Source organism: Lepisma saccharinum, chromosome 26 (genome assembly GCF_977018435.1).
Source record: "Lepisma saccharinum chromosome 26, izLepSacc3.1, whole genome shotgun sequence".
Taxonomy (NCBI): domain Eukaryota; kingdom Metazoa; phylum Arthropoda; class Insecta; order Zygentoma; family Lepismatidae; genus Lepisma; species Lepisma saccharinum.
Window position 1 is genome coordinate 49,849,619 of NC_139254.1, and position 17,233 is coordinate 49,866,851.

The 17,233-nt window shown below is 37.1% G+C and overlaps 1 protein-coding gene across 1 annotated transcript in view; it reads left to right on the forward strand.

Moving 5' to 3' along the window:
* The first annotated feature begins 3,230 nt into the window (after positions 1-3,230).
* Positions 3,231-17,233, forward strand: part of Tmem18 (transmembrane protein 18) — a 46,365-nt gene continuing 32,362 nt past the window's right edge. Inside the window, exons 1-2 of the mRNA XM_083112671.1 lie at positions 3,231-3,512; positions 12,355-12,472. Coding sequence (XP_082968797.1) covers positions 3,450-3,512; positions 12,355-12,472 — 181 coding nt within the window. The 5' untranslated portion in view covers positions 3,231-3,449. The remainder of the gene's footprint in view (positions 3,513-12,354; positions 12,473-17,233) is intronic.

Consider the following 17,233-nt stretch of genomic DNA (forward strand, 5'->3'; position numbering starts at 1 on the left):
CTACTCTTAGATTCTACTAGTTTTGCTTTCTTTTACCTCAATGCTTCTCCCCTTACGCCCTAAAATTGATTTCCGTCTAATTTTGGGGAGGGCCAGTGCCCACTGCTCCCCTGTGGTTGCACCACTGCACCCCCTTCCTCCGTAGTTGCTTTGAACTTTAATCAGCTTGAAAATACTTAATTTTCTTTAAGACTATAATATCTTTTAATAACGGAGATAAGATGTCTCTATACTAAATTTCTAGGTGAAAGTATAGTAATGTAGGGACATGGATCTCTGGAAGCAAAAATTTCAGCTGATTTAATTCCATTTCAATCAGTAATTTATGTTAATCCATTTTTTAAAAATCAATCAATTAATTTTCAAATGTTTAATTGAATAATACATTTTCTGATGTTTAGGAAGCCTCTCTGTTCTAGGTAGCATTATCTGTTAGTTCACTCAGTTGCACTTTTCACTAGACATGATTTTTTTTTTCAGAAATGGCTTGTTTGTTTTAATAACATCACAAAATTCACAACATAAAAGTTCTGAATTAATTTTAACTTTCAGCAGATGTTTAACAGTGGATACTAGAAGTCTACCTATTTCTGCAGACCAAATATTCCCCATAATTGAAAATACTCTCTCAACTGGAGCAGATGTTCCAGGCAAAGACATAGCAAACTCAACCATTTTAGAAATGTTGGTACACGAAATATCATTTTTTTTAAACACCTTAAAAATTGCTTGCCACTTCTCTTCAATAGTATCTGGTACTTTTTCAGAACTTGAACCACAACCTACCTTTTGGTGTTGAATTACCTTGTGCATCAAATAGGTCATCAACAGTGGCGTGCCCAGGATTTTCGAAAGGGAGGGGTTATGTATACTTTTTCTTGGTAGTCAGCCCTCATTTTGTCATATTTTCCTACCTTTGACGTTCTTTTTTTTTTTAGGAATACTGGGCCAAAGGGGGGGGTTATAACCCCCACCAACCCCTCCTTGTGCACGCCACTGGTCATCAATATTTACGGCATCTTTTACAATTGCATCAATAACTTGTGCACTCTCTTGTAAATCAGAAAAGGTATAATCGATCCTTGCCGGTCATAAATTCTGGTCGTGAATATTCTATACCGGTAGCTATTTTCATGTTCAGATTCTCAAAACCATCACCCCGGACAGCTCTAAAAAACCAGGACTGTCCGGGCTAATCCCGGACGTATGGTAAGCCTAGTTATTAACAAGGACGTATTTAGGGGATCAGGGGGTCCGGATCCCCCCCCCCCGAAAGACTTGCAAAGTTCAAAGATTAAATAATGAAAAGAATGAAATAAAAAATAACTAAAATTAAATAATGCAAATATACTTGTTGTTTAACCAGGGTTATTTATTTCTGCCAAACTTATTAGAAGACAAGGATTATATTGCGATTATACGACTTTGATCTAACATCCTTTTTCAATAGTCAATACATATTCAATTTTTATCTATTTGACACTAATATCCTTGCCAGGCAGTTGATTTTATTTTACAAATTTTGCCGACCTTAATTAACTACACGTAAGCTAGATAATGAATACGTCCTCTTACATCACTATCCCCATAGCTACCGTATTTTTACCCATTCATGTAATAAAAATATATTAGTTACTACTATATAATTAATTAAATGTAATTATAATTATATTAATTGAAACAGAATTTTATTATTATTATTATGAGACAATTGGTTCGGACCCCAGGCACGTATATTTGTAGATACGTGCCTGGCTATTAACAATAGAAATAACAATCTTTCTGCTCTTTTAAACTTGAAATGAACGTTGGCAATTATGAGGGAGTTACTAATCAATGTCTCTCTTTCACCCTTTTCTCTAATTCCTCTCTCAATCTCTCTCATGCCCCCCCCACCCCCCCAATCATGGACGTCTGCAGATTTTTCAACGGAGGGACAAGCAAGGTATTTTTCCATGGGGTATATTATCCCGATAATAGTGTTGTCACCTCAAAAAAACACCACTTGACTGAAACCAAATTATGCGTGTGAAATCTATACTTTGAGATTGACATTCAATTTCTAAGGGGGGGGGGGTATGGCCATCCTTGCCCCCTTCCAGAGATCCATGTCCCTACATTACTATACTTTCACCTAGAAATTTAGTATAGAGACATCTTATCTCCGTTATTAAAAGATATTATAGTCTTAAAGAAAATTAAGTATTTTCAAGCTGATTAAAGTTCAAAGCAACTACGGAGGAAGGGGGTGCAGTGGTGCAACCACAGGGGAGCAGTGGGCACTGGCCCTCCCCAAAATTAGACGGAAATCAATTTTAGGGCGTAAGGGGAGAAGCATTGAGGTAAAAGAAAGCAAAACTAGTAGAATCTAAGAGTAGCGGGACAAAAGGATACTCAAGATTTAATTAGTTTTCACGTTTTTCTTGCATTATTTCTTCCAGACGGCTAAAAGCATGCAGGGGGGCACAAAGTGGCAATTGCCACCCTCGATAACAAATTTTATACAAATAAAAATAATTTTCGTAAAATTGTCTTGCTCGCTTCGCTCCCAGTATCTGCTTTTCTTAGTCTTGTTTAGTTCAGAGCCGTAACTAGGAGGCGGCGGGAGTTGGCCCTGGGCGCCGGACGATCTAAATTAATAAAAGAGAATGCCATGGCGCCCCATGATATTTTTTTGTGTCATATTAAATCAATATTATTTTCAGTTTGCAAAAATTTGAATCTAAAAAAAACAAAACATAACTCACATTAAGTAGGCAATTATCGAAAACCACCAAACATACCACTTGAAGAAACGAAAAGAAGAGAAAATTCATAACAACAATGCTGACGAGAGAGAAAAAACTGCCGTTGATATTCATAGAGGCTGCCGCCAGTACAGAAAAGCACACACACACACACACACATATATATATATATATATATATATATTGGTGCTTGTCTGTTGCATACGACAATAACGGTCTTACTTCAGTATCCAACATTCTGTGGTCAATATGACGACATGACATAATATGAAAAGGGTTTGGGGTAGTATTTTCAGTTGAACATAGTGGGTGCAGAAGGGGGTACAGAGGAATAGTAAGGGGTGCGCCCCTGCAGAAAAACGACGCTAAATAACGAAAATGAAATTTTAAAAATCAAAGACTTCTGAAAAATATTAGTGAGCGGATGCCGTGGAAAATTTTGCCGTGCTGTAAAGAAAGGGTTATTGTTGCGTACAGTTTCTCTAGGTGAAAAACATGTCAGTCTTGTTTTCCGCCGAAGAACACTAAACTGGCAACGCCGCGTTGGTAATATTAATATTTCAGCGACTCGTTTGGGATCTGGGAACGTCCTTGTTCTTTCCGGCTCGATTTCGCCCGGCTGGCTATTATTTCCCCATGTCGCCGGTGGGAGTGTTAGTGGTATCAGAAGTGTGACAAGTGACTGTGCTAGAAAGTGTAAACATGGTGGATCCTCAATTTGTGCGGACGGATGCAATTGATGGCATTTGGACGTATTTACAAAATGTTTGTATTCTTGCTTTCGATATTTCATTGGTAGCAACGTAAATTATAATTCCATTACGTAACATCGGAATGTTACGTAAGGTGTGTGTTGTACAGTGGTGGTGTTGCGCCGTCGTTAATGTATCAAGTCATGATTATGTTGACAATTTTGTTTCAAACCAAAAATAAAGGTACACGTAGAATAACTGCATATAGTGTTGCTTCTATGTTGCTCAGGAAGGTGTGTTCGATACGTTTATTAAGGAGGAGACGTCAATCACTCATCAATTTTTAAAATCTCTTTTACATGTGCCGCTCTTAAATTGTTGCTCAAAATTCCATACTATTGTATGAATAGTAAGACTTCGTCACGAATGAACAAAACACTTATATCCACAATGTAACAGAAATAAATGTGATAACAGTATTTTAATTGAGTGATATTAATACGTACTGGACTTTCAATCAAACTATAAAATACCTCTAAAGTAGGTAGATGATTCAATCCTGAAATGATAATGACCATCGTTTCTTACCCTCCAATAAGTACATCACATTTGTGAATATTTTGTGTGTGGCATGTTTGTAAGAAAATAAGTTGGGAAAGGATACAAATGATGTAATGAGAGTCTAACAGCATAAAAAATGAAAATATGACGACTGTTAATGAATATGTGCTTACATATGCTAACTATCACTTTAAGGCCTACTTCAGAAAAATAATGCCTAGCTTGCCCCTCCCCCATCTGTAGAACCCCATGACAGTCACCACCTCTTGTGTGATTAACTTGCTGAATGATTGCATGGTCAGGATCAATTCTCACATGTCCATACCAGAAGTAAATGTAAATTTTTTGCCTGGTGAAAATTACTCTTGTATTGTATCTAGGAGCTTACAGTAATTCGTGTTGAGTGTGTTACATCCATATGAAGTGGAAAAGTTTCTTCGGTAACAGTATGGTGTAGGGAAAACACATTTCTTCAAATTTACAGGAGAAACTACTTTTGGAACTGTGTTTCTGTAGCTCGTGGAAGTTTTTTCTCCCTTCGTTCACCTTATTCGGTCGTTATATCATGTATTTTTCAACATTAATGTCTCTCTGATGCACAAAAGCTCTTGCCTCCATTACGTTCGACTACATGAACCAAATGTTCCATGCATTCAATGAAGTAACCCCCGTCAGTGTTTCCAAACTCATCATTGTTTTGCCAGAACATGACAATTTTAACTATGTTTGCCTAACCTCACAGAACCTAACCTTGCGTGCATGGTTCGTGGGTCTATTTATGAATGGTTTGTGGGGCTATCCATGAATGGTGTGTGGGGCTACACATGCATGGTTCATGGGGTTTTCGAACCTGGAAAAAAAATTCAAAATAAATAACACAAAAGTAGGTATTTTCAGTGAAGAAGGTTGCAACACTGCAAACCCACTGATCATCGACAACGCTAGTCAAGATTTCTCCGCCATATTGTGTGTCAGAGGAACAAACAATAATTACTCGATATGTGGAAAATTGAAGCTATTTCCGTGATAAAAGCAAAATCTCGCCTTAAACAATGTTTCGCAATGCATAATAGGTATCTACGAATGTAAAAAATGACGAAATGAACAAGTAAAATGTGTTTTTCCTATTCCATGCTGTTACCGTTTCTTCTATAACAATTGATGTAACTTATCTGAAGTAAATGAAAGCTAGGTACTAGTTTACTATCCTTCGGACAGATTTCTTCATTTCTACAGAAGAAATACCGTAATAAGTTCCTGTAGTATTGTCTAACATCTGGAAGGTGTTTTGTGTGATGTGGGAATGTTTGCTAGCGGAAATTCAACCATTGACGCATAGCCCCACGAACAATTCATACATAGCTCCACGAACCATTTCTGGTAAGGTTAGGTTGGGTCACAATAGGTTACAATAGTTAATAATTGGTTTCGAAAAAATATGCGTAGCCCCACACACCATTCTCGCATAGCCCCACGAACCATTGACACATAGCCCCACAAACCATTTGCGGAAACGTATGTTCTTCAGTTACAAAAACACTTTTTTAAAAAAAATGATCAAAAAAACGTGAATACATGTTAAAAATGATCCGCGAAGCAGATAGGTCAGTAGAAATGTCAAAAATTGACGAAACCCAGAAGTTATAGGCATCCGAAGGATAGTAAACATTTACCGAAAGCTATTTGGTAACAGTTCGTTATATCGGAGACACATTAAAATCGGATATTTTGTGTTTTGCATGGCTCGTACTTACCAATTGTGTATTGTGGAACATAGTCCAAGGTGCCATTATGCTTTTTACACAAAAAAACTACAATTTTTCACATACAGAGTAATTTCTCTCATTCCTTTCCTCGCTTCCATAACATACAATATGGCGGCCACATCTTGACTAATGTTGTGGGTATGCAGTATTTCCAACCTCCTTCACCGAAAAATACCTACTATCGTGTTCATCACCAGTGGAAATTGTACATTATGCATGGGTAGCTGACGGATAGCCCTACGAACCATTATGCACGGTAGCTGATGGATAGCCCCACGAACCATTTCTGATAAGGTTTGGTTAGGTTAGGCAAGCATAGTAAAAAAAGGGGGGGGTGGAAACACTGACAGCAGGTTACATCATGAAACTTATGCTGCATCCGGTTTAGGTACGGGAGGCAAATGAAAACAATGGCAATTGTGCATCGGTGGGATATTTCTCTTGAAAAATACATGATTTCCCAGTCAAATAGATTCCAAGATGAAAGAAAATACCTCGACGAACATTGGAAACCTTGGAGAAACTCATTTCTGTAACTAGTTTCTTCTGTTAAAGTGAAGAAATGTGTCCCCGATATAATGAACTGTTACCAGCTATTTTAATTCAGGTAGAAGAAAGTATTTTTGATGTAAGATGAATTTCTACTGCTAAAAATATCAAGGAAAATGAATTTGGAAATCTCTGTTATTTTTTAATGTTTACGTGGAATACAAGAATCACACACAGTAGGCTACTTTTTTATGAAAATAAATGTACACCTTTGACAAAAAATATGATATCACATTTCCAGTTGTTGTGGATAACTGTTTGCCTACTTTCCAAGTTTACAAATTGCATGTGAATCCTCATAGTTCCACAAATTATTTTTGTGAAATTTAGAACAAGAATTTAAAAGTGTTGCATATTTATTGCAATATCAAAGTGATTCATTTCTTGTTAGGATTCTGTGCATTTTCTAACAAGTTTTTTTTAATTAATTTACTTGATTTAGTTGTTTAACTCAATACTCGCAGCAAAGCATAGAATGACAAGATCTCTGTAAGAGTAAACTTATGTGTGCAGTTTTGTTTGCATAAGTTAGAAGGTACCAGTCTGGTACTGCTCAGTCTAAATATGACTGCAGATCCAAATCTCTGCTACAACCATATTTCATTCTTGCGAGAGGATATGACAACTAAATGAGACCTATCTGAATATTTTAGGTTTTCAGAATTACCTGGAGTTGTTCACGAAGTTACTGCAGCATTACAAGAAGAAAACTTGATTATCTAAGAGTAATTCCTGTTTTTTAGTATTGAAAAAGTACTTTTAAAGAATTTAAGCAGGGGCATAGCTGCCAGGTATGTCCCCAAACTTTGGTGATAGGAATTTTTCATTTCACATGATCACACATAATTGTTACTTGATCAACTTAGAATCCCTTCCTTTTCGGAAAATAAACACCTGATTATGCTAATGAATCAAAGTAGGGGCAAAGCTAAATATTTAGGCCTACCTACATGAATAAATTTCAGCTCATGTAATGTGCATTAACAGAAGAATTACACCCACACACACACACATATTTTATGGGAGCGAATTAAGAATACAGAGAATGTCTCCAATTAGTTAATTTTTATAACTAAATTTGCCCTTCTAATCCCAAATCTGTTGTTAAAATGCGGGGGTCATGTCTGGAAAGAGGGTAAAAAACTTATGTAAGTTCAGATTTTTTTTTTAAAGATGTATCGCATTGTTTTACGAACAAAATTTTAACTAAACTTGCCTATCCTAACCTTACCGGAAATGTTTCGTGGGGCTATCTGTGAATGGTTTGTGGGGCTACCCATGCATGGTTCATGGCAACATATATATATACATAAGTGTACAAGTTTTTCACATGACCCCCGCATTTTAACAACAGATTCGTGATTAGAAGGCCAAATTTATTTAGTATACAGAAAAATAACGAAATTGGAGACATTCTCTGTATTTTTAATTCTCACAATTTTATGGTTTAAAAAACTAAGGTTCCAGTACACTTAAAGTTATTTTTTTATTGTGTTCAATGTAAGAACTACTCATAATTTTGTGGTATATGCATAAATAATCAGGTATAGATGTAGTTACACACTCTATTTCTCACAAATAAAATGTTATATTTATTCTCACCTATAAAAATATGCCAGTTAGAGTGCTACAAGTATTTTTTGCTCAAGCGACAAATAGTTTGCACGGACAAGGCTAGATGGCATGCAGAATTGATAGGTCTTACGCTCGAATGTGCGGAATACACTCGAACTCTCGATCCCTATTGGTATACGTAATTCAGTCATTTTTCTATGGTAATGCATCCTCAAATATGGATCGTGAAGTAAAAGACGAAGTGATATTGAAAAATTAGTGAACATAGTCATCATCTCCATGTTAAAATGCAGTTTTGTATATCTTACCTTGATATGTGAAAATGAAATAGATGATTATGGGCTGAAACTACCAAGGGTGACATTTTATGTTTCTACGATTATTGTCACATTAAAATGATGTTCGATTGAATGTTATAACTCCATTTGGTGCCAGTTTTATAGATCGGAGACACATTAAAATTGCATATTTTGTGTTTCGCATGGTTTGTACTTATCAATTGTGTATTGTGGAACATACTTCAAGGTGCCATTATGCTTTTTACACGAAAACAATTTTTCACATTCTGAGTGCTTTTTTTTATTCCTTTCTTCGCTTCCGGAACACACAAAGTGCGGGCACATCTTGACTCACGTTGTGGGTATGCAGTGTTGCAACCTTCCTCACTGAAAAATACCTACTATTGTGTTCGCCACCGGTGGAAATTATACATTATGCATGGGTAGCTGACGGATAGCCCCACGAACCATTTCCGATAAGGTTAGTTTAGGTTTGGTTACATTAGGCAAGCATAGTAAAAAAAGGGGGGGGGGTTGAAAAACTGACACGGGCTTACGTCATCAAACGTATGCAGCATCCGGTTATCGTAGGGCAAGCAAATTAAAGCAATGGCAATTGTGCATCGGTGAGATATTTCTCTTGAAAAATACATGATTTCCCCTGTCAAATATATTCCACGATGAGAGAAAATACCTCGACGAATGTTGTAAACCTTGAAGAAACTCATTTCCGTAAGTAGTTTCTTGTGTAAAATTAAAGAAATGTGTCTCCGATGTATGAAACTGTTACCCTCCATTTTATTATTTTGCAGAATATTATTGTCCTTTTCGGAAAGTGAACAATGATGTACACATATTTGTTGCACTGTGATACGATATTTGTTATTACTTATGCAGCTCTGTGAGCATGTGTGCATGTTGACAGTGCTGCTGCTTAGGCTCTGAAATACGGGACGTTCTAAATCATTCCACTACGAGAGTGGTGCAATCGAGCATGGGAGATTTGAGCAAAAGTGGTTCAATGCAGTACCCTAATGCCAGTACATGTACTGCCAGAGAAAGAAAGCACTTGATATTATTGCATATTAGTGTGTTGATGTTAACTACCAACAAAATTGGGCACTGTGCATAGAAGATTAATGCAAATAACTTTTCTTTATAATCATTTTACAAGTTGAGGCCCTGTTTTGTAGTTCGGAGTACAAAATAAATGTGTTTCATTATGGTTGTATGAGGTGCATTACAGATTCATTGTAGCCTCTGATATTTATTTGTCAGATGATGTGCCATTAGTACTCTACGGAAACAAATCCATGATTCCATAGAAGCCAATGGGATGAAACCTGAGTAATTAACCCTTTTTGCTCAATTCACGCATTGTTGAACGATATTTAAAAGTAGTGAGACCCATTTTGGACTCCTCAAAAATGCCTTTATTTTTGGTCCTTTTTTTTTAGTCTTTAGATTGCCAATTCAAATTTAGATCCCCTAGACATATTAGAAGTGACAGGCCCTTCAAAGAGCAAGAGGCTGTGGAGTTCCACACACTCCTAATGTAAGCCTTGCTTTCCACCACCTGTCACTCATGTCCTCCCTAGAAAGTATTGTGAATACTTAGTGGAGGCACATGGCACAGTGCTTCTCATCCCAATTTAAACTGTAGGTCCAGTCCCGATATCCTTTCTGTGCATAAAGTGAACTTAACACAATTCAAACAAAAGTATATTGAAATCATCACTGTGTTTATGCTTAATGTAATCTAGAATGTACACTATGGGTACAAATAATATTTTATTTCTTAACATGTTATAATCAACTGTAAATCTGGGGAAATGATGGCATGGGCTATATTTTGCATAGGTACCATTGTCAATTTTTTAATGTATAATTATAGTGGAATCTAGGACATTCAATATATAAGTTTCCCTGTGCTATAAAATATTGTATAAAGCAATGCCATTAAAAAGAAGCACATGGTTGACAAGCGCCATCCTTCGTCTACAAGGAACAACAATCGATTCGTTATCAGACATGAAGGTGCATGCGCTCAAGGGCGAAAAGTAAATGCTTGTTCGGAAAACGCGGGCTCGCGTCATAAGAAGTTCAGAAGCATGGATGCTAAGGGCGTTCTGCTTATGGACTTTTTGGAACGAGGAAGAACAATTACTGTTATTGTCAAACATTGGATAAACTGAAAAACGCAATTCGACATAAGCGACCAGGTCTCCTGTCAGCTGGTGTCATTCTTCTTGACGATGACGCTCGCCCCCACTCAGCAGTGCAAACACAATACAAAATTGAAGAATTGGGGTGGGAACGGCTGCCCCACCCTCCATAGCGCCGTGTGATTTCCATCTTTTTCCGGTGTTGAAGTCTGAATTGCAAGGTTACCGTTTCGAAACAGATGAAGAAGTGAAGCATAATGTGAGAATAGCAGTAGCGTAGCGTCCTCATACGCCCGGCGTTCCCTGATTTAAAATTTTAAAAATGCGTAAATGCTGTAAATATAAAGTAAAACGTGACTAATTATATACAGGTTTGAGCATAATGGCATTATAAAAGCTATTTTTCGCGATCCGTCTACTACGCTCCACTAACAGCTCTCCTTGTACCATTTCTCTAATGTCTTTGCTTGCCGGATGCCGGCTAGGTTTGGCGTGCAGGACCATGCCTGCCTGCCTGTAGGCAGAGAGAAGGAGGGAAAGCTTGTGGCTTGGATCTCTACAGCACGGGCGAAATGCTCTCGCCATACGCGGGCGTACGGAGACCAGATTGGTTCTAGGGGGCCATGTGACCTTTCCTGCCTTCCAATTCAAGGTGCTGTACTTCCGATGCAGACGACAGAAATTTCGCGCTCGTGCCTCTGCTCATGCTGTGTGATGCTATAATAAGCAATATTGACTGACGTATCTTTCTTTAATGACCACTGCATCGTGTAATTTATCGCAAGAACAGTGAAGTGCATTAAAAACTAAAAGAACAAAAAAGTTTTTGTCAAACAAGTTGATGAAGTCCTCATGGTAGAAGTTCAGCCTGTGGCTGCTCTACCACCTAACCCACAAAACTATTTATTTAAAAAAATATTTTTCGTTAGTATCTAACTGCCTAATATTGTGCCAGTGGAAATGTTTAGTATTCGTTTCAAAACCGTTAACATTGTATGATCTCTTGACAAAATTATTTTAAAATGTTTTATCAGCATTCTCAAGATACAATAAGCAGTGGTCTGGATCTCTGAATTACTACTAATAGGCACTGTTACATCAGTAGAGTGTACGATTGTTGGATCATCCACCCCCCTTCGTGTCAATGTGTTTTGCACAGCGCGAGAGGTTTCCGGTTCAAATCCCGAGCCTATGCATGTTTGTTCTTTGTGAGTGTCTCTTCATCAACTTCATCAATATCATCACTCATATTCATATTTGCGATTAGCCAAAGTGATAGAAAGCGAAGTAAAATAAACCAAATCATTCAATAGTTGTATCATCCTCAACAATGAAGTCTACTCTTGTTCTAAAGGTGCTTGTGATTGAGGTAGGTTTTTTAATTACTTGCGTCATGCGGAAAGGTTTCCTTGATTATAAAATACTGTTTTGCTACACATGTATTACGTGTGGAGCAAAATACTCCAAATGGTGTGCGGTGTTTCTGACTTGAGCAATCCAATTAAAAATGGTATAGAACAACAGTGCTCCAAGCATTTATTGCACACTGAGGCATCTTATTTTCTACATAAAACAAGCATGGATCATGTTTTATCGGAAACCGGCTGACTTAATGTAATAAACACAATGAGATTGTGATTTCAAATAGACAATACATATGTTGGCTAATTCCATAAGTAAACTCTCAAGCAAAAAAAAAAGGCCTACCCTTCCTTCTAACTTGGCGTTCCCATCCGAAATGCTCATGCTACGCCACTGGAGAATAGTGCTCAATAGCCAGAGCCCTGATTTTCTTGCAACGGGTATGGACAAATTGCTGCAACGGTGAGACAAATGCCTGAATCTCTATGGGGATTATGTGGAGAAGTGAGGAAGGATTCCTCCTACACATGTATGCATAATGTATCTTAAAAATACAATTTTTTACAGCATGGGAAACTTATATATTGAACGACCCACGTATGATAGATGTTTCACTACCTTTTATTATGTTCTACATGAGCTTTACATTTTCTTTACAGATTGATTGGCAGGATCCTTGGCTTGTAGGCCTAATAGGCTTTCATATATTAATAACATTAACAACACTGATGACAAGAAATCATGGGAATTTCCAAGTTCTACTTTTCTTCATTTTGTGTAAGTTAACTTTTTCCCTATTTTAGTACCTATTTTTGTAGTAGTAATTTAGAAAGACAATTTTAGACTGGATATTTCGTGTCCTCTCTGTACCAAAACATTTAAAGCTGTATTCAACAAGAAGATACTAGAATTAATGAATTTTGTAGAATTTGCTGAATGTGCACATCATTGCTCTGTTTATGTGCGCAAGAAAGTGATGATACAATTTGGTGGTATGAATTGTCGTTATAACAGGGTAGTCAAAAAGGTAAATATGCGATATCGCCCGAACGGATTTCTTCAAATTTACAGGAGAAACTACTTACTGAAATCAGTTTCTGTAGCATTGTCGAAGTTCTTCGAGGTATTTTCTTTCGCGGAAACTGAAAACTTCACCATAGAATGCTGCAGAACAAGAAATAATCACTTTTTATGTAAGGAACTTGCATTTTCTGACATTATGCCGTTGTTTCCATTATGTACCTGCAGATGGCACAGGCGTCGAAAGTCACGCGGTCTTGCCAGTGTTTCCAAACGTGTCTTTTTCTTACGAGAATTGTTTTCTTTTTTTAACTATGCTTACCTAACCCAAGCCAGCCTAACCTAACCTTGCCGGAAATGGTCCATGGGGCTATCGTGAATGTTTTTTGGGGATATCCGTCAATGGTTTGTGGGTCTGTCGTGAATGTTTTTTTTTGGGCTATCCGTCAATGGTTTGTGATGACATAATGAACACGAAAGTAGGTATTTTTCAGTGAAGAATGTTGAAACACTGCATACTCACTCCAAATCAACAAATCACAAGCACGATGCGTGATGATCCATGACGAGTGCACGCCATATTGTCTGTTATCCAAGCAGAACAAGGAATACAAATAATGACTCGTAATATGAAAAGTTGACACTATTTTATGGAAAAAGGCATAACTTGACCTTAAAGAAGCTTCCGCAATGCAGAATAGGTAAGTATCAATGCTAAAATTAACGAAATAAACTAGTGAGAGGTGTTCGGCTGATATCGCATATTTACCGTCAAAAAGAAAGAGCAAATTTCAAAATGTTATTTCAAGCAAACAATACAGGACAAAAACATTATCTGCACATCATTGCAGGGTACGAAATAATTTAAGACTGGTAGAGGGGGAGAAGGATCGTAATATACAACCCCCCACCCCACAAACATACATATAAAATATGTAATATACATATTTATAATGTTATTAAAAGTAAAAATAAATTACTAAATTAAAAATGTATTATTATTATTATTAATTACCCAAAAATGAATAAATTTGTTACTTTTAAATATATCAGGTATTATAAATTAGCAAACTACGTCTTTTACTAACTGGTTAAAGATGTTAATAAATTATGATATAGTTGAAGGGGTTTTTATTATGTGTAAGTTTTTATTAAGTTTTTTGCTTTATGCTAATATAAATCAATTAGATTTAATAGTTATTATTGTTTTGCATTCTTGTTTTACTTTTGTTGTGCATATTGATGTAGATTTGTTAATGATCTCTTGAGAGAGAAAAAGCATTGAACACTCACAACTACACAAATTCGTGTATGTATTCAATATTATTCTTAGTACAGTATATTTGAAATTAGAAGTAATAGTTATCTTTTGTTTGTTATAACTAAAACTACTCGCCCCCAAAAAAAATTAGTGAGGGGGATTTTTGAGGCCAAGATTGTTGGCGTGGGTAACCCCCCCCCCCCCCCCCCCAGGATTTTGCACCCTGCATCATTGGAAAAATTAAGGTTCAAAGTTTTGTTGTAGGATAATTGGTTTCTTTTGTGTTCTACAATTTGCAAAGTGTGAATCCATTGTGCAACTGCAACACAAAATTCAAACCTTCTGTCACGGTTGCCAGGCTGCAATCCATGCATTATCAGTTAACTTGTATGGCTGAATATCCACAACACCAGGCAAGGTTAGAACTGTCTCGCATCGTGGAAGACTAGCAGGCATACTGTTTTTCTAGGGCTCTCAGATATGCTCGGCATTTTCATCAGACCAGTGCTTTTCCCTTTGCATATGCCACCATCTTTGTCGAATTTTCTTATGCCATTTGTAAATTTACGTATGACGAAACGGCTGTTTGTTGAAACTATGGTGGAATTCATATTACGCTTGCACAAGGGATTCACACTTTTCAAATTGTAGCACACAAAACAACTTTTCGTATGGCATTGTCATTTACCTGCAAGGAGAAAGAAACCATAATTGTTCGTGCTGGAACAAATCTAATTGTCGTACAACAAAAGTTTGAACCTTAATGTATCCAATGATGTGCGCATTATGTTTCTGTCGTGTATTGTTTGTTTGAAATAACATTTTGAAATTGCTCCTTTGTTTTCTTTTTTTTACTAACCCTGTATTAATCAAATAATGCGTAAAAAATTTTGACAATTGTGGGTGAAATATGAATGTGCCTTTTGTGCCACTTTTGGCTAATTTGCGAAGATTGGAATGAATGATGATATGATGAATGGACAGTGGACACTCAAAAACATCCATGCCCAGGCCAGGATTTGAACCTGAGACCAAATTCAATCATTATATCAACTTACCCTTCCAGTGAAGAATGAAGTGTTGGTATACAACACTGGTTCTGTACAACCACCAGACTGAGATCAGGCAAGGAAAGTTCCTAAGTTTCTGTCAGCTTGCACCGTGATCAGACAAGGTTAAGGAAAGATGTGCTGCACCTCCTGAAACCTCTGATTTGGAAAGGGAACCTGGTTCTCTGCAGCCTAAGCCAAGATTAGTTCCCTTAGACTATGATGTGCAGTCAGCATCCGACAGCTGTCTGGGATCTGAGTATATTATTTAGGTTTCTGACAGCTTGCAAGCATAAATCAGTGGCACAAAGCGGAAGTAACTGCTTTACACTGCTAAGTCAAGTTGGCATTGGCTGCATGGTGTGATGCACTGGTTACATTATGCCTATATTGAAGTAATCTACTAGGCAGGAGGAGACAAAACTAAAAATAATTCAGGAGCCAGCTTTTTTCTTTTCTTCTCTTTTCTTCTCTTTTCTTCTCTCTTTTCTTCTTTTCTCTTTTCTTTTCTTCTCTTCTCTTCTCTTTTCTTCTCTTTTCTTCTCTTCTCTTTTCTTCTCTTCTCTTCTCTTCTCTTCTCTTCTCTTCTCTTCTCTTCTCTTCTCTTCTCTTCTCTTTTCTTCTCTTTTCTTCTCTTTTCTTCTCTTTTCTTCTCTTCTCTTCTCTTCTCTTCTCTTCTCTTCTCTTCTCTTCTCTTCTCTTCTCTTTTCTTTTCTTTTCTTTTCTTTTCTTTTCTTTTCTTTTCTTTTCTTCTCTTTTCTTCTCTTTTCTTCTTTTTTCTTCTCTTCTCTTCTCTTCTCTTCTCTTCTCTTCTCTTCTCTTCTCTTCTCTTCTCTTCAAACAAGGGCTACGAAAGCCATGAATCCAACTACCAAGATAAAGCTACACATTTTGAAATGTGACCTTGAACATTTAACTAATGCAATATTGGATTAAAATTAATTGATTCTTGCACTGAAGTACTTACTTACTTACTTATCTGGCACTACAGTTCTGGATGAACCTTGGCCTCCCCTGGGGTTTCTGAACAATGCTTATTTTCCAAGGTAGGGTCATCAGCCGTACGCTCAACCTCTAACCAGAGGACGTGGACTTTTCTGTCGGGGTGTCCTCCCCTAGGAGAATTGCCTTCACCTCGGCTAAGGAGTCCCTCCTACCCTTTCGCAGTGTGCGATCTAACTACGCACGTGGATGCTGCCATTGATCATAAAGGATGTAGTTCTTCCGCCACCATTCCTTAGTGAAAGTCCTGCTGCCAGCTTCCTTCATCTCGGCAGATCTTACCTCAAGTTACCCTCGAGTAGCTCTGCCAAGACTCCTTCCCTCGTTTGTTTGTCGACCCATTCCTCCGAAGTGATTGGTTACCACAACCTCAAAATGGGGTACACGACATTACAGGGCTCACGGTGTGTACGTGAGAGTGGAGTTGGAGTAGAGAGGCTAATTGACCTTACTTGCAGAGGTCATATGTTGCGCATCATACTCCCTTGAGCCCCTCTTGCACTGAAGTGGCCTTCCTAGAAAAAAAGCTCTGCTGGTAACAGCATAAAAAGACTATGCAATACATTCTAATATAAGGCCAGCTCTACCATATTGCTGAATATTTTAAAATTTAGTTACGAACACTGCAAACTTTTATAATCACATGTTTATTATGCTAATTTATTGACACACAAAACACACATTACATGAAAAAACATGTACTGTACTTGTTGTTAAAAAAAAGGGGGGAATGGTAATTTCCATAAGTGAACATGAATAATTTTTAATTTTAGAACTGGATTTGAAAATTGAGATGCCATGGTGAAGCACCCTGTGTTTATTTGTCTACCCCTAGTGCATGGTCATAATAGAACCCATTAAAATATGTGTGTTTAACTCAATAATACAGTAAGTTTTGTCGCATAGGCTCGATTAAAGAGCATTATAATCTGACATTCAAAAGTATCATAGTATTCACACTTTAAATAAATTGCTGTATAACTTGGATTGATTGAATTTAAAATTTTGGGTGCGTCCACTTAGGCTATTTCTGCTATTTCTCTTGTAGTCTGTGATTGTTACAAGCATAAAAACACAGTTTCTTGTTGAGACATTTCAGGAGAACACACGCTCCTTTTTTTTCACAACTAGAATAGGCAACCATTTTTAAAATTTAATGTAACGGAAGACAAGAGGAGATGATTTTAAATTGGGTCATGATATTTG